The sequence below is a fragment of the Hemitrygon akajei genome, chromosome 12, assembly GCF_048418815.1.
Source record: "Hemitrygon akajei chromosome 12, sHemAka1.3, whole genome shotgun sequence".
In the NCBI taxonomy this organism is placed as follows: domain Eukaryota; kingdom Metazoa; phylum Chordata; class Chondrichthyes; order Myliobatiformes; family Dasyatidae; genus Hemitrygon; species Hemitrygon akajei.
In genome coordinates, this window is record NC_133135.1 from 97,790,539 (window position 1) to 97,815,936 (window position 25,398).

At 43.4% G+C, this 25,398-nt stretch overlaps 1 protein-coding gene and 1 long non-coding RNA gene across 5 annotated transcripts in view; one reads left to right on the forward strand and one right to left on the reverse strand.

Annotated features, from left to right (window-relative positions):
- LOC140737311 (uncharacterized) overlaps positions 1 to 23,765 on the forward strand; it is a 48,230-nt gene extending 24,465 nt beyond the window's left edge. For both annotated transcript variants that reach the window (XR_012101097.1, XR_012101098.1), the window contains one exon: positions 22,760 to 23,765. This is a non-coding gene — a long non-coding RNA (uncharacterized lncRNA). The remainder of the gene's footprint in view (positions 1 to 22,759) is intronic.
- LOC140737308 (roquin-1-like) overlaps positions 1 to 25,398 on the reverse strand; it is a 151,515-nt gene that overhangs the window by 77,211 nt on the left and 48,906 nt on the right. For all 3 annotated transcript variants that reach the window (XM_073063731.1, XM_073063733.1, XM_073063732.1), the window contains one exon: positions 6,705 to 7,027. In XM_073063731.1, coding sequence (XP_072919832.1) covers positions 6,705 to 6,935 — 231 coding nt within the window. In that variant the 5' untranslated portion in view covers positions 6,936 to 7,027. The remainder of the gene's footprint in view (positions 1 to 6,704; positions 7,028 to 25,398) is intronic.

A 25,398-nucleotide genomic window follows, 5' to 3' on the forward strand; every position in this document is an offset into this window, starting at 1 on the left:
TTCAATGGCCCAATTTTGGTCTTAACTATTTTTTTGCTATTCACATACCTAAAGAAGCTTTTACTATCCTCCTTTATATTCTTGGCTAGTTTACCTTCGTACCTCATTTTTTCTTGGCGTATTGCCTTTTTTGTTATCTTCTGTTGCTCTTTAAAAGCTTCCCAGTCCTCCGGTTTCCCACTCATGTTATACTTCTCTTTTATTTTTATACTGCCCTTTACTTCCTTTGTCAGCCACGGCCGCCTCTTACTCCCTTTAGGATCTTTCTTCCTCTTTGGAATGAACCGATCCTGCACCTTCTGCATTATTCCCAGAAATACCTGCCATTTTTGTTCCACTGTCTTCCCTGCTAGGGCATTGTTCCATTGAACTTTGGCCATCACCTCCCTCATAGCTCCGTAGTTCCCTTTGTTCAACTGTAATACTGACACATCCAATTTTCCCTTCTCCTTCTCAAATTGTAGGTTAAAACATATCATATTATGGTCACTACCTCCTCAAGGTCCCTGATCAAATCCGGTTCATTGCACAACACTAAATCTAGAATTGTCTTCTCCCTGGTAGGCTCCAGTACAAGCTGTTCTAAGAATCCATCTCGGAGGCACTCCACAAACTCCCTTTCTTGGGGTCCAGTACCATTCTGATTCTCCCAGTCTACCTGCATGTTGAAATCCCCCACGACAACTGTATCATTACCTTTGCGACATATCAATTTTAACTCTTCATTCAACTTACACCCTACATCCAGACTGCTGTTTGGGGGCCTGTAGATAACTCCCATTAGGGTCTTTCTACCCTTAGAATTTCTCAGTTCTATCCATACTGACTCCACATCCCCAGATTCTATGTCCCACCTCGCAAGGGACTGAAAATCATTCCTCACCAACAGAGCCATCCCACCCCCTCTGCCAGTCAGTCTGTCCTTTCGATAAGATGTATATCCTTGAATATTCATTTCCCAGGCCCTGTCCGCTTGAAGCCATGTCTCAGTTATTCCCACAACATCGTACTTGCCAATTTCCACTTGAGCCTCAAGTTCATCTACTTTATTCCTTATACTTCGTGCATATATATATAATACTTTTAATTTGGTGCTCAACTCTCCTTTCATATCAATTCCTATTTCACTTGGCCATACTGTATGATCTCTTCTTGAGCTTTCTACTCCATTGATTCTGTTGTCCTTTTTAACTTTTCTTATTTTCACTTTCCCTTTAACTCCATCCTTATATTTCCAGTTCATCCCCTCCCCCCCCACTACTTAGATTAAACACATTTGTGTTGCAGTGGCAAACCTGTCTGCCAGAATGCTGGTCCCCCGCCTATTAACATGCAACCCGTCCCTTTTGTACAATTCATCCCTACCCCAAAACAGATCCCAGTGGTCCAAGAATGTAAATCCTTGCTTCCTGCACCAGTTCCTCAGCCACACATTCAGATCCATTATCTCCCTGTTCCTGCCCTCTCCAGCACGAGGAACTGGAAGCAAACCAGAGATAACCACCCTGCAAGTCCTGTTTTTCAGCCTTCTTCCAAGTTTTCTGAAGTCCCGCTGCAGAATGTCCTTCCTCTTCTTCCGATGTCATTTGTGCTGACATGCACTACCACTTCCGGCTGTTCACCTTCACCCTTGAGGATTCCCTGCAATCGGTCCGTGATGTCCTGGATCCTAGCACCAGGGAGACAACACACCATCCTTAAATCTCGCCTGTTGTCGCAGAAACCCCTTTCCGTACCTCTTACTATGGAGTCCCCTACTACCACGGCTCTTCCTGATGTCTGACTCCTCAGCTCTGCTTCTGCACCAATTTTCAGCTCGCAGACCTGTCCGCCTCTCAGACTGGCAGTATCTTCTGTCCTGACAGCTTCCAAGAAGGTGAACCTGTTTACGAGAGGTACATCCCCTGGGGTCTCCTGTACTTCAAGCATTCTTTCCTTCCTCATCGTCGCCCCCTTTCTCTCTTCCGGTATCCTCGGTGTAACACTGTAGGTCCTGTCCAGAAAACCCTCGTTTTCGCGGATAAACCTGAGGTCATCCAGTTCTTTCTTCAGTGCTGCAACATGCTCCTTCAGAAGCTGAATCTGGACACACTTTCCACAGCTGTAGCAGCCGGGGGCACCATCAGTGTCCCTGAACTCCCACATCATGCACGTAGCACACTGAATCAACTTAGCGGTCATGTCTTCACCCTCTGCAATTGTGCCTAGCGTAGTCTCCTCGCCAAAGACTCTCGAGCCAAAGACTAGCACTTTTCACACCAGGCACTTCCCTCGACCAGGCCACTTCCCTGCTGCTTGTGTGTGTGAGGGGGGTGGGGGGGCCTTTGTGGTTCTAATGTTTTTCTGCCATTCATTCTTTGGGGTTTTCTGTTTCATAGATGTCTGTGAAGAGTAAGAATTTCAGGTTGTACACTATACACTCTCTAATATTAAATTGAATGATTGACTGGCACAGAATATTTAATTTCTCTGCCAATTTCATAATCTCCAAAATAATCTCTTCTGACTCAGCTGGTAAAGGATCCATTAACTTTTCCCTGTACATCCCTCTGAACATTTTGAAACACAGTTGTAATATAGAAAATAATATACGTAATGACAAATATGTTAATAGTGCTCACGTTGTAAGTATGAGCTCCAGAACACCCAACACCCAAAAGTTTCAGCTTCCCCAGTAAGGGAAAGAGGAATGAGAAGGGACAGTTGTAACTACAGTTGGCCCTCCTTAACCGTGAGGGATTGGTTCCGGGACCCCCCCCCCCCCCCCCGTGGATACCAAAAAACGCAGATGCTCAAGTCCCTTATATAAAATGGCGTAATATTTGCATATAACCTATGCACATCCTCCTGTATACTTTAAATCATCTCTAGATTACTTATAATACCTAATACAATGGAAATGCTATGTAAATAGTTGTTATACTGTATTGTTTAGGGAATAATGACAAGAAAAAAAAGTCTGTACGCGAGACACGAGGCGAACAATGCTCACACAATGAGCGCTGGAGAGAGAATTTCTGGGATTTCCCAATTGGTTGAATTGGCGTACGCGGAACCCATGGATAAGGAGGGCCAACTGTACTGCAGTTTATATTTTATATTTTAGTTTTTCAGTTTATATTTTGTCCTTGTTTTGATATGGCTCACTTAACATTCTCTCAAGTCAGAAGATTGCAGATTCAATGACCATCTTCAGAAATTCAAGGATCATGCCTCGGTGCATCTTTGGAGAGGCAGGAATGAGGGAATCTTGTGCAATCAATTACTGCACACCATTGGGAAGGCAGCAATGAGAGACTGCTTGCTATTAGAGGTCTGCCATTCAGACATATTAAACCAAGACCCCAGCTGCCCTCTCAAATTAATGCAAACAATCCCAAAATCTCATTGCAAAGAACTAGGATGTTAACTCCAATGTCCTGGATGACATTCATCAATAATCAATCCTCATATTCCTACTAGAGGAAGCTTGCTATGTGCAAATTGGTTGCTGTGCTTCCTATATGCAAGACTTGGAAGCTGTAAAATACTTCGGGATGCATATTATAATAATGCATCTTTTCTACTGTTCTCTGCTCTTGATCATCTTGTTACTTAAAGGTGTGATATGGCAGGAGGGCCATTCCATAGAGTGCTTTAAAAATACACAATTTTGTATTATAAGGTGCCAACCCAGTTCCTCAATCAGTGCTGTGATAAAAATCACCAACATCTCATGTCAAGCTTAGTTAAGTGATATCATCTAGTGGGGATTATTATTTTTTTTTAAACAAATTATAAAAGAAGGTAAAGATTTTCACCCTTTACTAGTGGTTGGTGACATTCTTCAGAAGTGGGAGTGTGCAGACCCAGCTGGGAACACAATTTGGTCTGGTGTTAATCCACTAACATTCACCATTTATGGCACAAACGTGGATGAGACTCAGAAGGAGCCTCATCTGTGGGAACTATGAAAACAGCATCCCCACACTACCAGAACTAAACCAAAATTGAAACTGCTGAAGCCCAGAGTCAGATGACAGAGGAGGCGCAGTCACTTGCTGGAGCCAAGCCTTCAAAGGTTTCCCAATTAGTCCCACTATTCCACTTCAAGTACCACTTTTTAAAGTATTTTACCACTTTAAAGTTACTAAGGAAATAATTTACACATTTTTTCCAGGCAACATATTTCAATTTATTACAATTTGCTTTGGCAAAGTAATTTTCAATGCTTTATTGGTTTAATCTTTGGCAATTAGCTTGAATCTGTGCCTTCTGGTTATTGCCTATTCTTCCAGTGAAAAAAATTCCTCGCCCACTTTATCAAATCTCTTATCATTTTGAATCTCACTGCTTCTACAAAAGCATCCAGTAACTGAACTTCCTTATCCCTGCAAGTGCACGGGGAAATCAGCACCCTCTCAAAGGTAGCGTAAGAGGGATAGGAAACAGTTCGTAGCACCTGAACTTCATACTACATCCTTCTTGTTCTCCACGTAATCACTTACCTTCACAGCTCATCACCCCTAATCTTTTCTGTTAACATGAAGGATATATTCCATTCATAAAGACAGCAGCAGCAATGTCAAACCTTTCACAGCTTCTTCAAAGGAACAAATGCAATTAGTGTATCATCTTGTATCTGGTCGGGGACAGTGTCACTCAAGGCTACCATCAGCTGGAGAACAGTGTTAATAAATAGGAGTTAAGACCCATTTAGTAGTGAATGAAAACTCCACCCCCAAAGAGGTGGAGAGTTGGGGAGGGGATGTGATTGGTGCTGCACACTTAGGGATCAGTGGCGTTCATGGTCTGAAGACACTATCATAGAAGGGATAACTTGTGGGGTGACTTTCCTGAGGTGTTTAAGGTGATTATAGTAGAGTTTTCTTAAGAAATCATTTGCCTTTATTGAAAATGTGACAATAATGGTATGTGGATACAGAGTAAATGACATTAACATTGGAGGTGTGCCCCTTATATGCTTAGTGTACTAAGAGACCTGGAACTACAGGGTCAATGAAATTAATAATGATTTAACTTAACATTAACAATTTAAATGAATGAACAGAGGCATATGGAGTAGAGACATCTCTTACTATTCTCTTAAGCGGTAAGAGGTGAATGGTAATTTGCAAAGCTTCCTTTGGTCAGCTGTAAAATTACCTGGGAAATATACAGGCTCATGCTTTTTCAATAAAGACATAGGTGTGAAGAAATCTCAGAGTGAGTCAGTGGTCATTGGACAGATTATGTTAAGTGCTATTCTAGGGAGAGTTGTAAACAGGAGCCCATCCCTCCAATGATTCAGCACTGCAGTTTTGAAAATAACTCCTATAGGCATTCAGATGTCACACACAGCCCTCCTACACTGTGTGTAACAGAACTGTGCAAGCATCTCACTTTGATTTATTTCCATCCCCTACCACTGTATTTTGAACTCTGCTATTCCACTTCAGCCTTGCATTACACACACCATACGCCAGTCAGTCATAAACCTGATGTGAACCCCTATAGTCAAGAAAGGCGTAACTTTTAGCAGATTTCTGCACAGTATACTTGGGCAATCCATAGAGAAAGGTGCTATTCATCATAAGGGAAGAATGGCCTGAATAATTATGGAGTGCCACACAAGGAAACCTATTTCAACAGGGAGATGCAGATGAAGTTTTTAAAAAATGAGTTCACATAACACCTTTTACAACCTCCAAACAAGCCAACACTTCAGAGGTTCTGAGTTGGCTGTTTCCTGAACTTCTATAGTGACCGAAATTCAGAAAACAAGTTGCCAAATTGCACACAGCAAACTGTGCCAATAGCAACCTGAAAACATTTTAGAAGTGCTTATTAAGGGACAATACTGGTGAGATATAGTAATTTACAGAGGAACAGTGCTATCATGCTGCTTATGCCCATTTCCCATATATTGCACCATGATGTAACACTCAGTATGGCAATGAGGTTGTCTTCATTCTGTGTTCAAAGCTCGATCTTAAATCCAACATCTTCTAACTCAGAGGCATGGATCCTGCCAACTCAGCCCATTGATACATCCATGCAGTGAACACTGTTCCAGCTACTGTATGTACTGCATAATACCTTGCACAAAAGCTATTGTGTTTTACAATGATTGACAAATATGGATGTTACAGTAACTCAACAAAACCATGCAGCGTTCAAGGGCTGAACACCACATTAGGCAGGAAGTCACGGGACTGAATAATGTGTTATACACTGAGATTTGGGAACAAGTATGTTGCAAAGAGTGTTGCAGAGTGTTAACAGATGTTGTAGAGGGGAAAAAAAGAATGTCTGAATTCTTTTCAGTGCTTTGCTAAAAGGTGTACAGTTTGAATGCTCTGCAGCAGAGGAATATGGCCGGTTCAGATTGGATGATTGAAGAAAGGAACAAAGTGAGTGAGCCCTGACTGATGAGGAGAACACCATTGCTGGCAGCTTGTAAGCAGGGTTCAACCTGGAGTCTCCAGGTATGAAACACTAACACCACCACAACCAAACTCAGGATAAGAATGTACATTTTCAATTTCTGATTTAACACATATTAGAAAAGCTCTGGTAATGGGGAAAAATTGTTCATTTCTGTGCATCCAATGGCATCAACAAGCAGAAGGTGGGGGAGGCTACTATAATCTGATAAAACCTTACAGAATGCATCCAATCACATTAAGTAACTTATTTGTTAATTTATAGAGAGTGATTCTTACCTGGGCTCCTACCAGCTGTAACAAAGCAGAGTTCACAGGTAACATGTCTATGTCTGTGTTGATAGTGGTTTGATCAAAAGGACAAGCCTTGCGATGCAGTTTGTTGAGACACATCTTACAGACTGTGTGTCCACAGCCTAGGCTGATGGGCTTGCGTATGTTCTCATCGAAGGTTTGGAAGCAGATTGGGCAGGAGAGGAAGTCTGTCCATTGTGGAGCCTGCACAGGCATTGTGGCAGTGAACAAATGGGGAGTCCCAGAATCAGGTGGTCAGAAATAGAAATTCATCATCGTTGTCTCAGGCTCATTGTGCATTATAGCATCTGTAATCAAAGAGAAATTAGTCAAATTATGTTACAATTGGGTAATTTAAGGCTGACTTTATGCTTGAGCTCAAGTATGCGTCAACACACAGTACCAACATGTATATAGAACTAACACGAGGAAATCTGCAGATGCTGGAAATTCAAACAACACACACAAAATGCTGGTGGAACACAGCAGGCTAGGCAGCATCTATAGCTTTGTCAGGACAAAGGGTCTCGGCCCGAAACGTCGAGAGTGCTTCTCCCTATAGATGCTGCCTGACCTGCTGTGTTCCACCAGCATTTTGTGTGTGATGTATATAGAGCTGTTCAGCACAGTACAGGCCCTTCGACACACAATCTTTTAACCTATTCTAAGATCAATCTAACCCTTCCCTCCCACATATCCCTTCATTTTTCCTTCATCCATGTACCTATATAAGAGTCTCTTAAATGTCCCTAATATATCTGCCTCTACCACCCTGGAAGCACATTCCATGTACTCTATGCAAAACAAATACCACTGATATCATCCACAATACTTTTCTCCAATCACTGTAAAATTATGCACATTCATTTTAGCCATTTCCACCCTGGGAACAAGTTTTGGTTGTCTAGACTAGTCTCTGATCACTCTATCAAGTCACCTCTCATTTTCCTTCGCTCAAGAGAAAAGCCTAACTCATTCAATCTATCCTAACACACGCTCTCTAATCCAGAGAGCATCCTGTTAAATCTCAAAGTTCACAGTAAATTTATTATAAAAAATATATACATAACACCATATACAACCCTGAGATTCTTGTGGGCCATCACATTTGATGCAAGATAATAAAATTAATGAAAGACCATACCCAACAGGACAGATAACAACCAAAGTGCAAAAACAGAAACAGAAAGGGAAAAAAATTAAGTAAGCAATAAATATTATGAACATGAGATGAAGAGTCCTTGAAAATGAGTCCAGTTCAGTGGGAACATTCAGTGAAGGGCAAGTGAAGTTGAATGAAATTGTCCTCTCTGGTTCAAGAGCCTGATGTTTGAGTGGTAATAACTGTTCCTGAACTTGTTAGTGAGTGCTGAGGTTCCTGTTTCTTCTTTCTGATGGGAGCAGTGAGAACAGAGCATGGCCTGGATGGTGGGGGTCCCTGATGATGGATACTGCTTTCCTGTGGCAGTTCTCCGTGTAAATGTTCTCAGTGGTGGAGAGGGCTTTACCCATGACTGACTGGGCTGTATCAACTACTTCTTGCAGGCTTTTCCATACAAGGCCATTGGTATTTTCATACTCAGCAATTCTGCAACTAGTCAATATACTCTCCAGCACACATCTACAGAAGTTTACCCAAGTTATAGAAGACATGCCAAATCTTCACAAACTTATAAAAAAGTAGAGGCACTGCCATGCTTTCTTCGTAATGGTACTTGAACGTTGAAGCCAGGACAAATCTTCTAAAATGATAACACAAGAATTTAAAGTTGCTGACCCTCTCCACCTCTGATCCTCCAATGAGGACTGGCTCATGGACCCCTGGTTTCCTCCTCCTGATGTAATTAACCAGATCCTTGGTTGTGCTGACATTGAGTGAGAAGTTATTATCGTGGCACTACTCAGCCACATTTTAATCTCCCTTCTATATGCTGAATTGTCACCACACTTGATTTGACCAGTGACAGTGGTGTAATTCGCAAACTTAAATATGGCTTCGGAGCTGTGCATAGCCTCACAGTCATAAGCATAAAGCAAGTAGAGTAGGGGACTAAGCACACAACCTTGTGGTGCATCTATGCTGATGGAGTGTGTAGAGCAGATGTTGTTGCCAGTTCAAACTGATTAGGGCCTGCAAGTAAGGAAATCAAAGATCCAATTACACGAGAAGGTATTGAGGCCAAAGACTTGAAGCTTATTGACTACTTATGGCAGAGATGCAGGGGGAATGGTAGTATTGAATGCTGAGTTGTAGTCAATGAAGTGCATCCTGATGGTTGCATCTTCGCTGTCTGTACGTTCTAGGATCGAGTGAAGAGCCACTCTGTTGTTCACCTGTTGTGATGATGCGTAAATTGGAATGGATCCAAGTTTTCCCTCAGGCAGGAATTCATATGTTCCATCACCAACCTCTTAAACCACTTAATCACTGTAGATGCAAGCGGTATTGGATGACAGTCATTGAGGCAGGTTACCACATTCTTCTTAGACCCTGGCATAATGAAGCCTGCATGAAGCAGATGGATATCTCAGCCTGATGAAGTGAAAGGGTAAAGATATCGGAGAATTCTACAGCCTGTTGATCAGCACAGGTCTTTAGTACTTGGCCAAATATCCCATCTGGGCCGGATGCTTTCTGCAGGTTCACCCTCCTGAAGGATGTTCTCACGCCAGCCTCAGAAACTGAAATCACAGGGTCATCGGGGCTGTGGTTTTTATTCAGCTTTTCAAAGTGTACTGTATCACTTCACTTTTCCAGATTGAACACCAGACACTGCTTCTTAGCCTAGCTCTACATCCACTACACTATCCACAACACCACTAACCTTACCGTCATCTGTAAGCTTAATAACCCGACCTTCTACTTTCTCATCCAAGTTATTTATATAATTTAAAAAATCCACAAAGAGCAGGGGGTCCCAGAACAGATCCCTGCAGAACTCCTCTGATCACAGACCTCAAGCTGAATATGCTCCTTCTACTACTATCCTCTGCTTTCTGTGGAAACCTCTCAATGGTCTCTGCCAATTCTGAATCCATGCAGCCATGCTTCCTGATATTCTGAATAAGTTTATCATGTGCAACCTTGTCAAAAGCCTTGCTAAAATCCATATACACCACACCCACTGGCTCTACCTGGATCAGTGGTGTTCAGGACCAGTGATACAGAAAAGTGTAAGAGGTCCAGGTATGAGTCCTGGAAAGCCATCTCATATTGCCATATGAATGGCAATTCCAGACCAAATCTGAATCACAGAAGGATGCTCGACAACTTTGGCAAAGCTTGACTTGAATACCATCACCTCCTACAAACAAAAACCAAGCAACATTAATAACAAGGTTTTGCTCCCAGATGGGCTCAATACCTTTTATATTCCCTTTGACCAATAGAACATGGAGGCACCTTCATGAACTAATCCGTTAGTCTCGTGAGATCTTGGATTTGCGCCTCGGAAGGTTTCCAGGGCGCAGGCCTGGGCAGGGCTGTATGGGAGACTGGCAGTTGCCCATGCTGCAAGCCTTCTCCTCTCCACGCCACCAATGTTGTCAAAGGGAAGGGCACTAGGAGCCAAGCAGCTTGGCATCGGTGTCGTTGCAGAGCAATGTGTTGTTAAGCATCTTGCTCAGGGATACAACACGCTGCCTCAGCTGAGGCTCGAACCAGTGACCTTCAGATCACTAGACCGATGCCTTATCCACTAGGCCACGCGCCAACACTTTCATGAACTAATGATAAAGTTCAAAGGAATTGGGCGATTCTCAGATTCCTGTAAATAATGGGTTAAGTCTGTGTATTTTGTGAGTGACTGCAGCGTGTTTGAATAATGTCTCACAGCTGCATCTTTGCAGCAAGATAAGGGTTAAAGTTCACACAGATCCACATAAGATGTCTCCTGATTTTTCACACCTTTTGGTTTCGACAAAAGGAAGTACCTGGTGGAAATTAGACAGGACATTCCTTTCTTAATTAAAGCATAAATCTGGTGTATGTTCTTACCTTTGTATTTAAGTTTCAGCTCCAACAAACCAGGTAAGGACATTCCTTATTTTTAATTAAAATGGCTGGAGTGTCTATCAAACTGATTGTTCTTTTGTATCGGTAGCCTTATAAATTGTAACAATTCTGGAAGTCGAACAGTAAACTTGTTTGAACCACTGGAGGGATGAGAACGCTTCTCCCCCTGATGTCGGGACCAAGTTCCCTCGCCGGCTGAGCTCAAAGAAACTGGTAGAAAGATAAGTAACGATCTTCTGTGCTGTAGTTATTTGGTCTGGCAAATTTACGTTTACATTTGGTGCCATGACTCGGATCCCAACATAGGGAACGTCTCTCTAGGCTGAGTAAGTGATAGGGGGGCTTGAATCGAACACAATTGAGTGGCAGGGCACCCCAAGGTAGTTTACCTCTGCCTATTCCTTGTGTCCAACTGAGCATTTTTGCCCCTTGCCCATTGAGACCGGTACTTTGACGGGATCAGACGACCCATTTGGATACAGTATTTAAGGTAAGCAGTTGTCTCTTTTACGTTGCTGTGGGTGACAGGATATGGCCGGTTGAAATCTGAAAATGGTATGAGACTGGCAGCCCGGTAAAATTCTCAACTTGGCAGCAGAAATATGGCTGGTTGAAATTTAATGAGACAAGTTTAGGATAAAGGAGGAAAGGCCTTCAGAGTATGTGAGAGTTTTTGTGAGAATTAAAGGCTGCGGGTGACATTGGGTATTCTGTATTGTTCCTAAGGAAAGAGAAGGGACTAGGGACCCCGGTCAGGAGAGGCGGTCACTACTACCTGACAGATTTGATCATATCAGCTGCCTCCTGATAATAAGGCCGGTTGAAATTGATTAAGGGGAAGGCAGGCTGGCTAAATTTCTCACCCAGTGGCATAAACAGTGACTGTTTTTTGGCTTGTGCCTAGGCCCTTGTATTGTGTATTTTGTGCCTATAAGCCGTTTGCCTCATTGGTTTGTCTGTGTTTCGTGTATTTGTGATTTTAGCTACTTGCTTTGCTTTGTACAGCACTTTGGTCAACGTGTGCTGTTTTTAAATGCGCGATATAAATAAACTTAATTTGACTTAATAAATAAGAATAACTGGTAATATAAAAAGGGCAATAATGGGACAGGCCCTTGATACAGCTGGAAAGGGAACTCCCCTCCAAAGTATGTGTGAAAAATTACTTAAATCAGAGGACGATTTACGAAGATTAAGTTTTGCACTTACTAAAGGTTTGGGATCTGATATTTGGCCCCCGAGGGGCACTTGGGATATAGAGTCATGTGAACAAGTGGTTAATTTAATCTGGAAAAAGAACTGTGGAAAGAAATGGAAATTCCTGATTAAGGAATGGAAAGATAAAGCGGATGTAAAATGGAATAATACTTTATATATTGGATACTATATATGGGATAAATTGGAAACAGATGTTCAAGGGTGAAAGCACAGAAGTAATGTGGAAGAAGTTTAGCGACCACTTGTGCTGGATTCAGGATAGGTATGTCCCACTGAGACAAGGAAAAAATGGTAGGAAAAGGGAACTGTGGCTGACGAAACACGTCAGGCAACTCGTCAAGAGGAAGAAGGAAGCATATGTTAGATATAGGAAGCAGGAGGGGCTCATGAGAAATATAGGGTAAGCAAGGAAGGAGCTTAAGAAAGGACTTAGGAGAGCTCGAAGGGGGCATGAGAAGGCCTTGGCATGTAGGATTAAGGAGAACCCCAAGGTGTTCTATGCGTATGTGAAGAACAGAAGGATGACAAGAATGAAGGTGTGGCTGCTAAAGGATAAAGAAGGCAACAAGTGCCTGGAGGCAGAGGAGGTTGGGGAGGTCCTAAATGAATACTTTGCTTCAGTATTCACAAGTGAAAAGGCCCTTGGTCAGGGTGAGGTTGAAATAGAACAGGCCAGTGTGCTGGAGAATGTGGAGATTAAAGAAGAAGTAGTGTTGTATCTTCTTAAAAACATCAAGATTGATAAGTCCCCAGGGCCGGATGCGAAATACCCCAGGTTGCTGTGGAAAGTGAGAAGAGATCGCTGGAGCAGTAGCTATGATCTTTGAATCCTCTTTGACTGCAGGGGAGGTGCCGGAGGAATGGAGAATGGCAAATGTAATTCTCTTGTTTAAAAAAGTTAATAGGGAGAATCCTGGGAACTATAGACCAGTGAGTCTTACGTCAGTGGTCTGCAAACTATTGTAAAGGATTCTTAATGATATGAGCATTTGGAGAAGTACAGTCTACTCAAGGATAGTCAGCATGGCTTTGTGAAGGGAAGGTTGTGCCTCACGAGCCTAATTGAGGTTTTTGAAGAGGTAACAAAAGAAATTGATGAGGGTAGGGTGATAGATGTGGTCTACATGGATTTTAGTAAGCATTTGACAAGGTCCCCCACAAGAGACTCATCTAGTAAGTCATGAGGCATGGAATCAGTGGAAACCTGGCTGTTTGGATATAAAATTGGTTTACAGGAAGAAAGCAGAGGGTAGTAGTGGAAGGGAAGTATTCTGCCTGGAGGTCGATGACTAGTGGAGTGCCACAAGGATTTGTCCTGGGACCCCTGCTCTTTGTGATTTTTATAAATGACCTGGGTGAAGAGGCGGAAGGATGGGTGAGTAAGTTTGCGGATGACACGAAGATTGGAGGAGTTGTGGATGGAGCTGTAGGTTGTCGAAGCTTACAAGAGGATATAGACAGGATGCAGAGTTGGGCAGAAAAGTGGCAGATGGAGTTCAATCCGGATAAGTGTGAGGTGATGCATTTTAGAAGGACAAACCAGAGGCTGAGTATAGGGTTAATGGTCGGTTACTTAAGAGTGTGGATGAACAGAAGGACCTTGGGGTTCAAATCCATACGTCCCTCAAGGTCGCTGCACAGGTAGTTAAGAAGGCCTATGGGATGCTAGGCTTCATTAATAGGGGGATTGAGTTCAAGAATAGAGAGGTCATGTTGCAGCTCTATAAAACCCTGGTTAGACCACACTATTGTGTTCAGTTCTGGTCACCTCATTATAGGAAGGATGTGAAAGCTATGGAAAGGGTGCAGAGGAGATTTACCAGGATGTTGCCTGGATTGGAAAACAAGTCTTATGAGGCAAGGTTAGCAGAGCTGGGACTTTTCTCTTTGAAGCGTAGAAGGATGAGAGGGAACTTGATAGAGGTCTACAAGATTATGAGAGGCATAGATAGGGTGGATAGCCAGTACCTGTTTCCCAGGGCACGGGGAGGGAAGTTTAGGGGAGACATCAGGGGTTGGTTAGTTAGTTAGTTAGTTATATATATATACATATACACACACACACACACACACACACACACATTATTTATTTATTTATTTATTTATTTTTTACACAGAGGGTTGTGGGTGCCTGGAATGACTTGCCAGGGATGGTGGTGGAGGCTAAAACATTAGGGGTATTTAACAGCCTCTTGGACAGGCACATGGATGAAAGAAAAATAGAGGGTTACTGGGTAGTGTGGGTTTAGTACTTTTTCTTAAAGGAATATATGGGTCGGCACAACATCGAATGCTGAAGGGCCTGCACTGTGCTGTAATATTCTAGTGTCTAGTGTTTACTGGCCAGTTGGAGGAATAATGCATGTGGTAAAGGGATAGAGGTATGTACAGCAGAAGGGACTCCCAAGAGTTGGGAGACACTGAAAGCAGAGTGTGAGTGGGTAGATGGGCAACAAAAGAGAGATCAGGAAAGGCAGTGTAAGCAGACAAAGGCTGATATGGTCAGACAGAAAGGATTAGAATGACAGCGCCGTGGGAAAACCCTGAGGCCTGATCAGGATCCACAGCCCGTGTCTGGCATACTGACTCTTTTTGATGATTCGGAAGATACTGATAGGGATGAGGAGTGGGGATGTTACCCTAGACTGCTACCACCCCCCTTACCCTTCTCACAACCAACCGCACCACCCCCGCCACCATACCAGGCTCTGAAGGATCGAATGTAGCAGAGTGAGTTAAGATAAATCCCAGAAAACAAACCTGGAGGGGATCCTGGCCAGGAGATTCTGGAGAGGGGCAGTCTAAACTTTGTGATAAACTTGGAGGAATCCAACTGAATCCCCAACAGCAGTGCCCTATTAGGCAGTTGCCCAATCCCCGAGCAGGTGAGGGGGCAAGCAACCACCAAAAATTGAAGTATATGTCCCCTGGAAACCCCAGGAGATGATAATGATAATGAATCAGGCCCCGGACTGTAAGGAAAAACCAGCCCAATTTGCTCAGTATGTTCGAAGTACTATTCTGATGTATAATGCCACTCCCTAGGACCTGTTTGAACTATGCTGCATGATACTGTCACCTGAAGAGACAACAAAATAGCAGGATCAATTGGGTGAGGGCGGTAACAGGGGGCTGATCCGAAGCCACGGGGAACTAGTGCAGCAATTTCCTAATAACCGAGAAGCACAGACGAACCACTTGATCCAATCATTAGAACGAGCCTGACAACAACCCGTGAACATCACTAAGGTGTTAGAGTGCAGACCAAAGCCAGGAGAGTCAGGGGGTGATTATTGGGAGCGGTTCATTGCTTGCTATGGGATATTCGCAGGGGATTCAGCCTTTTATCAAGAACGGGATTCACCATTGTTTAACGCAGAGGTGTCGAACTCAATTGCACATGGGGCCAAAACTCAAAGCACACTTTAGGTCGTGGGCTGAACAGGATAAACATTTATTGAACACACTAAAACTAAACATTTTTTGAACATAAATATGAATAAAAACAGACAGGAATATTATTCCAGAAAAAATAAACTAAAACTTTAAATAACTTAAATATTTTGCTCTCCATAAAAATATCTCCTGTCAGTATTATACAAGTTAGAAATATGAGCATGCTGCAAAAAAACCCTGAAAATATAAATAAAATTTGTGCTTTTCAGTAAAAGTTAAAACAACAACAAATCAAAACACTCAGTTTTCTTTGCTCTGTTTTGTCAGAGCTGGATGCTTGGCATCTTTTCTTGGCAATAAGTTCGTTTAGGTTTGGTGTAAGGTTCTGTGTTGTGGAGATTCTCAGGATGGACTGCAGGTGTTCATCAGTGAGACAACTCCTGTGTGATGTTTTGTTAATCTTCATCACTGAGAAAAGCTTCTCACACAGATATGTGCTACCAAACATGCACAAGGTTCGAGCCGCATGTAGACGGAGCTGAGGCATTGCTTCAGGAATGGAGCGAATAAACTGTACGGGCCCTGCAGTGTCGTACTTTGCCTTTAGTGTCCCATTACACTGCAGCTCTATCAGCTCCATCTGAATCTGTACAGGTGCAGTTTCCACGTCGACGGCAAATGGGTTGCGAAGCAGCTCGAAATTAATTTTTTGTGCTTCAGTCACCAAAGCGCCGTGCGAACTCAGTGCGAAGTGCACTCAGTTTATCAGCAAAGTGCGCATTTGGGAACATCATCCGACCTGGTTCAACATTACTTGGCAACAGGGAAAATGAGGCAGGTTGCACTGGTGCATTTGTGTCTCCCATAAGAGCAGCTTCACTTGAAATGCCTTCGCTGCATCATACATGTCAGTGATCATGCGGTCACGTCCCTGGAGCTGAAGGTTTAAGACGCTGAGATGTGTTGTTATGTCAGCCAGAAACGCCAACTCACATTTCCACTTTTCATCCTGCAAAACTGTGGAGTCTTTTCCTTTACTGTCCATGAACTGACAGATTTCCTTGTTGAGCTTAAAAACTCTATTGAGAACTTTTCCCCGACTCAGCCAACGCACCTCTGTATGATAAGGAATGTCAGCAAACTCTGAATCTATTTCCCGCATAAAAGACTGAAATTGCCGGTGATTTAAACCTTTAGCTTGGATAAAGTTTACGGCTTGTGTTACAGTGCTCATTACATGTTCCATCTTTAGGACTTTACCACACAGCGTTTCTTGGTGTATGATGCAGTGATATGTTGTTAACTCACCAGTACAGTTCTCCTCCTGCATCTTTACCCGCATCCTTCCCACTAGTCCACTTTTTTCACCGCACATCGCCGGTGCTCCATCTGTTGTAAGTCCAATAAGTTTGTCCCAGGGCAATTTCATGTCGGTTACACTTTGACATACATTTTCAAAAATGTCTTTTCCTGTCGTTGTCCCGTGCATCGATTTAATGTTCAATATTTCCTCTGTAACGCACAAATTGGAGTCCACTCCTCGGATGAAGATAGCCAGCTCTGCAGTGTCCGTCATATCAGCACTTTCATCCACAGCAAGCGAGTATGCAATAAAGCCTTTGCTTCTTTCAATCAACTGTGTTCTTAAATCAGTGGCTATCTCACAAACGCGATCAGCAACCGTATTTCTACTCAGGCTTACATTAGCCAACATCTGCTTTTTGTCTGGACACACGACGGCACACATCTTCATCGTGCAGCTCTTCAGAAACTCTCCCTCGGTAAATGGCCGGGCTGATTTGGCTATCTCCTCTGCCACAATAAAACTTGCTTTCACAGCAGCTTCACTTTGTGATTTTGCTCTGGTAAAAAATGTCTGCTGAGATGTCAGATTCTTCTTTAACTCTTCTACTTTCTGTAGCTTCTGCTCTGCGTTCAGGTTTTTCAGCTTATCCTGATGTTTTGTCTCGTAGTGCCGTCTGAGATTAAATTCCTTAATTACAGCCACATTAGCTCCACAAATAAGACACACGGGTTTACCGGCAATGTCAGTAAACATATACTCAGCAACCCATCGGTTCTGAAAGACTCTTTTTTCAGAATCAACTTTTCTCTTCGCCATTGTTAGGGGTTAGCTTTGACTTCAGAATAGCGTTGTATACAGCAACAGACACTTGACGCGGGAATGTTCCCGGGTAGCCTATCGGCAGCTGTTGCGCTGCATTATGGGATCTGTAGTTTGTGTGTTATCAGCGCTTCATATCGCCGGGCCATTAATAATTAAAATAATAGATCTATCTAAAATGATCTTGCAGGCCGGATATAATTGTACACCGGGCCGGATATGGCCCGCGGGTCTTGTGTTTGACACCTATGGTTTAACGCTATGGTCTTGCAATGTATTCCCCACCCCCCGGTACTGCTGACATGATCCGGACAAATAACATGAACTGGTCTGAGAACTCCCGGCCTCAGATGAGATGAGCGGTGGTGTACTACTGGAATGGCCAGAATGAGTCTAAGCCTCGACCTAGACCGTAGGTAAAAACCGAATATGTCCAATGCCCGATTGCTGGGCGTAGACGGGGACCCCCTAGATGAAAGGGAAGAGCCCAAAGATCCTGACTGGTGCTTCCATGATTGGCTGTATCCTGACCCCAATACTGACACACCAGGAAGCCAGAATATGGTATTAGTAGCACCTAGAAGACCGCTGAGAGAAGAAGACCCAGGTATTAAACCCTGGGGGACGGGGGCAAGACAGAGGGATTCAATACGAAACAGTCCCCGGCATGGGCTGCCAATGGAGGCCTGTTATAATTGCAAAAGAATGGCCATTGGAAAGCAAATTGCCCCGGGATACCTAGACAGGATTCCGCTGCACCCGGGCCCCCAAGGGCGCCCTTTACAACCAATAATCCATTTGCTTGACCTCAGGCAGAAATCTCCCGGTGATAAGCAAGTCCTCTCATCAGGAACCCCATGTCACCATACAAGTGGCTGGAATCCTGATTCCATTCATGAGTGACACAGGGGCAACCACCTCGATCCTCAATCAGGAAATAGTAAAGGATAAAGGGTTCCAGCTGTCTGGCACTACCATCGTCTTATTAGGATTCAAAGGACACACAGATTCTTACTCACACACGCAACCGCTGCTAGTAGAATTCGAAGGACGCTACTGTGACATCTCCTTTACGGTAACTACCAACCTAGGCTGTAATCTGCCAGGGAGGGGTTTGCTTTGCCCACTGGAAGTAGAGATAATTTGCACCGATGAGGGTATCACCATAGGCTTGATTGGCCGCGGGCAGTATCCTCAGTTTACAGTTCCTCGGTGGGGTTTAAGTATGGACCCCACACAGTTTACCCCACCACTCCCCATATCAGACCCCCATGTAACTAACTGTCTGTTATGACCCCACCGGAAGCTCTGCCAAAGACACCCAGTACTATGCTCCTTTTGAAGGATTAGAATATCCGGTCTTGTTGATCAGAGAGGTGGAAGGGAAAGAAGGCTCAGTTTATCTGGTCACGATTCCAGGATACCTATGGTGCCAAACCAGGTTGGTAGTCCTGCATGTCACCTTGACCGTGTGTCCAGGGTATAAACACAAGAGCCTGGGATTTCTTGCCTAAACACTGACACGGATAGCTGTTGACACCAGAGGGATCTGCCAGGCTTTTCCTACAATGGCCATTGAATATGGTCAATGGCCAATTCATCCACCAGGAGGTCACCCCCCCCTCCCGGTGATGGGCCATCCCGGGTCACGAAGCTGGGCATACTACTTGTGCCCCAATTCGGATAAGACTAAAGGAAAATCAAACTCTACCATCTATTCCTCAGTATCCCTTGAAACCAGAAGCTGAGAGGGGGTATGGGTGTTGATTAATTCCTTTGTAGCCCAAGGGATCCTGGTGCCTTGTAGCTCACTCTGCAGTACCCCCATATTTCCCGTACCCAAACCAGGGCGAAAAGGTTGGTGACTAGTCCAGAACCTCAGGAAAATAAATGAGATTGTGGCTCCAGTTCATGCTCTGGTTCCTAACCCGGCCACTATTCTAAGTTGTACCCCAGCCGATTCTTGTGTATTCACCATTATCGATTTACAATAATGCATTTTTTGCTGTGCCTCTACACCCAGACTCGCAGTATTTGTTCACTTTCACCTATCAAGGCCAGCAATACACCTGGACCCCGCTGCCCCAAGCGTTCATCCTCTCCCCTACGCTGTTCTCACAGACTCTCCAGAAACAATTACATACCCTTGAGTTGCCACAGGGATCAACGGTAGTACAGTACATGGATGATCTACTCCTGGCTAGCAACAAGGTGCAAAACTGCGAAACCGACACTACTGTACTGCTGAATTTCCTGCACTCTTTGGGCTATGTGGTTCCTCCACAAAAAGTAAGAAGCTCATAGGCAGAGGTTAAATTCCTCGGCATTGTCCTTTCGGCCACAGAACGAGAACTGACGGAGGACCAAATATGACCCATTGCTGCTACTTCCCCACCAACCACCCCTAAACAGATGCGTACTTTCCGCGGTCTTCTCAACTTTTGCAGGTAATGGATACCTAATATTACCATTTATACCCGCTTATTGACTCCCCTGGCATCATCGAATGTTCCAACTAGTTTTACCCTAACGACCGAGCAATCGACAGCATTTACTGAACTAAAAGGTAGTCTCTCAAGGGCTCCAGCCCTTGGCCGGCCGTTGTACGACCACCTGTTCCACCTGTATGTCACTATTAAGGAAGGAAGTGCCACTGCCATCCTAACAAAGATGCACGGCGACTGCAAAAGACCGGTGGCTTATCACTCAATGAAGTTAGACCCGGTTGCCGCAGGATTACCACCCTGTTCACAGGTATTGCCAGCGATCTATATGCTAGTATCTGCAGCCTCAAATATTACACTACATCAACAGGTAACAGTCCTGGCCCCTCATTCTGTGGTTGAATTGTTTAACCTCCCCACAGACTCAACATTTAATGCAAGCCCACCAGAACAGATATGAGACAGCCTTGCTTAATAATCCCTTCTCCCACTGTACGCTAAACCCTGCCACATTCTTAACAGAGCCACCGCAGCAACTCCCTTTTCCAGACCACGATTGTATCCTCAGAAACCATCTTTTTACGACAGCCCATGAAGATTTAGCTGATCAGCCACTTCCTAACACCGAATTGATTCTCTACATAGATGGCAGTTCCGTTATTGCTCCGACAGGCCAACGCTGTTCTGGTTATGCTTTTGTCACGGACTCTGACACAGTAGGACATAGCTCCTTTGAAACACCAGTGTCTGCACAGAAAGCTGAGCTTTTTGCCCTCACCAGTGCTTGCATATTGGCTAAAGGGAAATCTGCCAATATTTATACAGACCCTCGCTATGCCTTTGAGGTGGCACATGACTATGGGGCTTTGTGGGAGCATCGGGGATTCCTGACCTCTACTGGACAGCCCATTAGCAATGCTGTTTTTGTACACAACTTATTGCAGGCTTTACAATTAGCAGCCAGTGTGGCAATCACCAAATGCATTGCCCACACTGGAGAACCTGGTGAGGTTTCAAAAGGTAATACACGTGCTGATGCTGCAGCTAAACAGACGGCTCTAAACCCTGCCCTATTAGTCCCCTCAGGATCCCAGCAGGCTCCTGTTAGGCAAAACTTAAGGACGGGTATGCCAGACATGGGTGAGATATGTATGTTACAGGGGGATGCCCCTGACAAAGAGCGTAAACTATGGTTCCAAATGGGGTGCCACCTTGAGCCTCAGAATAATCTATGGGTGACCCCTGCAGGACAGGTTTGCGTCTCTTCTGTGTTTTTAACCTATCTTAATTGATTACATGCATAACTGTACACATTTGGGCAAGGAGGGAATGGTTAATACTTTATTACAAACTTGGTGGCACCCTGATTTCCAGAAAACAGCTGAAAAACGAGCTAAAGCATGCTTAATTTGTATAAAGACAAATACTGGAAAAGGGATGCTCTGTGGTTCTGGAACCACCCCCTTGCCTGGTGGGCCTTTTGCTTGTCTGCAACTTGATTTTATAGAATTACCTACAGTACATTGTTATAAACATTGCTCAGTAATACAGGTGCACATTCCTTTATCCAAAATTCTGAAATCCAAAAAGCTCCGAAAACTGAAGTTTTTTTTGCCAACAGCTGACATCACTCAGGTGTGATGTGGCAGCAGTAGCAGAGGCCGCCAGACGTCAGTTGTGGTTCAGCACTCGTACTGGTTACATGTGCATTTGCTGTTCACTGATATTTTGTGTTCACTGTAGACTAAAATGTCAAAAAGAGCTGCAGATACCCCTATGGGTAACAATGAGAAAAAGAGAACGAAGCATCTATCATTATCAATAACGCAGAAAGTGGAGTTATTGCAGAAGCTTGATCGTGGTGTGTCTGTGGGGCGTCTTACTGAAGAAAATAGCGTCGGAACTACCACTGTTTATGATTTAAATAAATAGAAAGACAAGTTACTGAAGTTTTATAGTGACAGTGACGTTCTACATTTATTCCAATAAGCGATTTACCATGTGTTTGATTTGGTTCATTTGAAGCTGTATATTTTTATGTTTTATTGAATGTTTTTGTTGGAAATAAATATTTTTCTTGTTATGATTTCCTAAACCATACAGTATAACAACTATTTACATAGCATTTACATTGTATTAGGTATTATAAGTAATCTAGAGATGATTTAAAGTATATGGGAGGACATGCGTAGGTTTGGTGTGCCACCGGGTCCTAAAGTCCACCTCATGAGCCAGGTTAAATAAGGGACTTGAACATATGTGTTTTTTGGTATGAAAACACATACCTGAAATCTGAAAAATTCTGAATTCCGAAATGCAACTGGCCCCAAGGATTTTGGATAAGGGATTGTGGGCTGTACTGTAGTAGATGTATTTAGTAGATGGATTGAAGCTATCCCCACGACTGACAATACTGTTATAACAGTGGTAAAAATATTGCTGAGGGAAATAATTCCCCATTATGGACTCCCGGAAATGATAAGCACAGAAAATGGACTGCACTTTGCAGCCAAAATAAATGAAGAAATCTGCAAGGAGTTGGCTATAAAGCAACAGTTCCACTGTACCCACCACCCAAAGGCAGCTGGTGTAGTGGAACGAGCCGATGGTATCTTGACAGATAAGTTGGCCAAACTTACCCAGGAGACTGGATTGACCTGGTTAAAGGTTCTACCCTTGGCCTTGTTCCACATGAGAATCACACCCTCAGTTAAAACGGGGTTATCCCCTGCCGAGATTATCTAGGGGAAGCCCAACCTCCCCTTCCTGAAAGGATGGACATGCATACCTTAGGGAAAGAGATGGGAAAATATTTATGCAAGTTAATTAAAACTCTCCAAAGCTTGCATTCACAGGTACAACAGGCCTATCGAGAGGATGACACCCAGCCTAAGGGTGACTACCCCACCAACAAGCCTGGAGATTTTGAACTGATTAAGAACTGGGATCGTAAGAAGTTGGAACCGAGGTGGAAAGGACCGTACCAAGTGCTACTGACAACACCTACTGCAGTGAAAGTGGAAGGGCAGCTCCGGTGGATACATCGAACAGATTAAACGTTACTGGCGGAACTGATAAGGACTGAAAAATGTATTGGTTAATGATAATTTTAATGACCCTAAGGGGACCTGTCCCTGTTTCGGGAGGCCCCTAGGTTAACACTTTTCTGTCCCTCTGCCATACCTACGCTAAGCAAGTAGAACGGGGAGCATATTGGGTATGTTTTGTATCATGTTGTAGAAGCGACAATCTATTCTGAAAAGTTATCATGTAATGATAAAAAGGAGGGAATGATAAAGTTTAAAGGAATTGGGGGATTCTCAGATTCCTGTAAATAATGAGTTAAGTACCGACTATGTCTGTGTATTTTGTGAGTGACTGCTGTGTGTTTGAATAATGTCTCACAGCTGCTTCTTTGCAGCAAGATTAGAGTTAAAGTTCACACAGATCCACATAAGATGTCTCCTGATTTTTCACACCTTTTGGTTTCGACTAAAGTCGGTATCTGATGGAAATTAGACAGGACATTCCTTTCTTAATTAAAGCATAAATCTGGTGTATGTTCTTATCTTTGTAATTAAGTTTTGGCTCCAACAAACCAGGTAGGACATTCCTTTTTAAATTAGAGTGGCTGGAATGTCTATCAAACTGATTGTTCTTTTGTATCAACAGTCCATTGACTTGGCTGGAATATTTATCAAACTGATCTTTTGTATCGGTGGCCTTATAAATTGTAACAATTCTGGAAGTCGAGCAGTGAACTTGTTTGAACCGCCAGAGGGATGAGAACGTTTCTCCCCCTGATGTCGGGACCAAGTTCCCTCGTCGGCTGAGCTCAAAGAAATAAACTGGTGGAAAGATAAGTAACGATCTTTTGTGCTGTAGTTATTTGGTCCGGCGAATTTACGTTTACACTACTGAGGACAAGCGACAACTTACTGGTGGGTTTCAAAGCAAGAAGTACAACTAAATACTTTAATAACAATTTCTCTGTAAAAATTTATGGTAAACAAAAATCGTAATGTAGAGGCAAGCAAAGGCAAGGCTGACTAGTGGGTCGAGGCGTGTGGGTACGAGTGAGGTCGAGGCATGTTTGAGAAGTGACAAGATGGCACTGGCGTACATCAGCGACTCTGTGGGCTGCAGAAAATTGTTCCAGTTTCCTCTTAAATATACTTCTTTGACAATAAACGTACTTTGAACTTTGATCTCATTCTCTGAGATCGAATGAGAGCTTCCAGACTTCGTACCTGGTCGAGTACAGAAGACCTGTGCAACTGGTTTCAATCTCTTACTTTGGCAGGCCAAGTATGTACCCATCCGGTTCAAGCAAGCTTCAATTATACCGCTGCTTAAGAAGAAAGTAGTAATCTGCCTCAATAGCTATCGTTCAGTTTAACTCACATCCACTGTGAAGTGCTTTGAGAGACTGGTAATGAAGTACCGTAGATTCCGGACTACAGAGCGCACCTAATTAAAAGCCGCAGGCTCTAATTTTAGAAAGAAAATCAATTTTGTACTTGTACAAGCCGCACCGGATTTTAAGCCGCAGGTGTCCCACGTTGTAATATGAGATATTTACACAGAAAGATATTACACGTGAGGATTTTTTAACTTTTAATTAAATCCGTATGGTAACATAAACAAATACATATTGCAAATGCTTTTTTTCGAACCGTGCCTGTAACATGGTTACTTTTAAATATACATACGTATCGGTAACACACAAATTACGTTGCGTATACTTTTTTACTGAACAGTGCACGAACAACATTCCAATATCTCCTAACGACTGGTAAAAAAATATATACTGCAGCCTACCAGGAAAAGTTATTGATCGCCTTTAACTTAAAAGCTGCATCATCGCGCGGGTCTAATGCGCTCGCCCCCTCCTTTCCGTTTATCGCAAACCGGTATTTTCCCCACAAGACGCGGCGAAACCGGATGTGATGTCATAGCATCCCGGGATGTAGTACAGAAAACAAATATACTTAAAACACTTCTAACTTTAACTAGAAAATACTAACAAATGAATTACTAAGCGAAAATATTATAAACTAAATAACTGCCATAAAGGCAGCACAATGCTTTTCTTCGAGTGTTTTCCATGTTGATGAGGGTGAGTACAAATGACTGATTTACAATAATTTAATTGTGAAAGTGCGCTTGATTTATCGTACAATTTCATTGGACCTCTGTGAACTACTCATCAATTTTATTGGTCTACTGTTACGAGGCAAAATGTTTTTGGCGGCATGAAAAAAAACCATGCATTAGCCGCACCGTAGTAAAGGCCGCAGTGCTCAAAGCGTGGGAAAAAAGTAGCGGCTTATAATCTGGAATCTACGGTATATCAACTCCTGCCTGAGGAGTGACTTGGATCCACCAAAATTTGCCTAACATCACAACACATCAACAGCAGGTGGCTTTACATATGCTCTTCACTGAGCTCTGGAACATCTGGACAGTGAAGTGAGGACG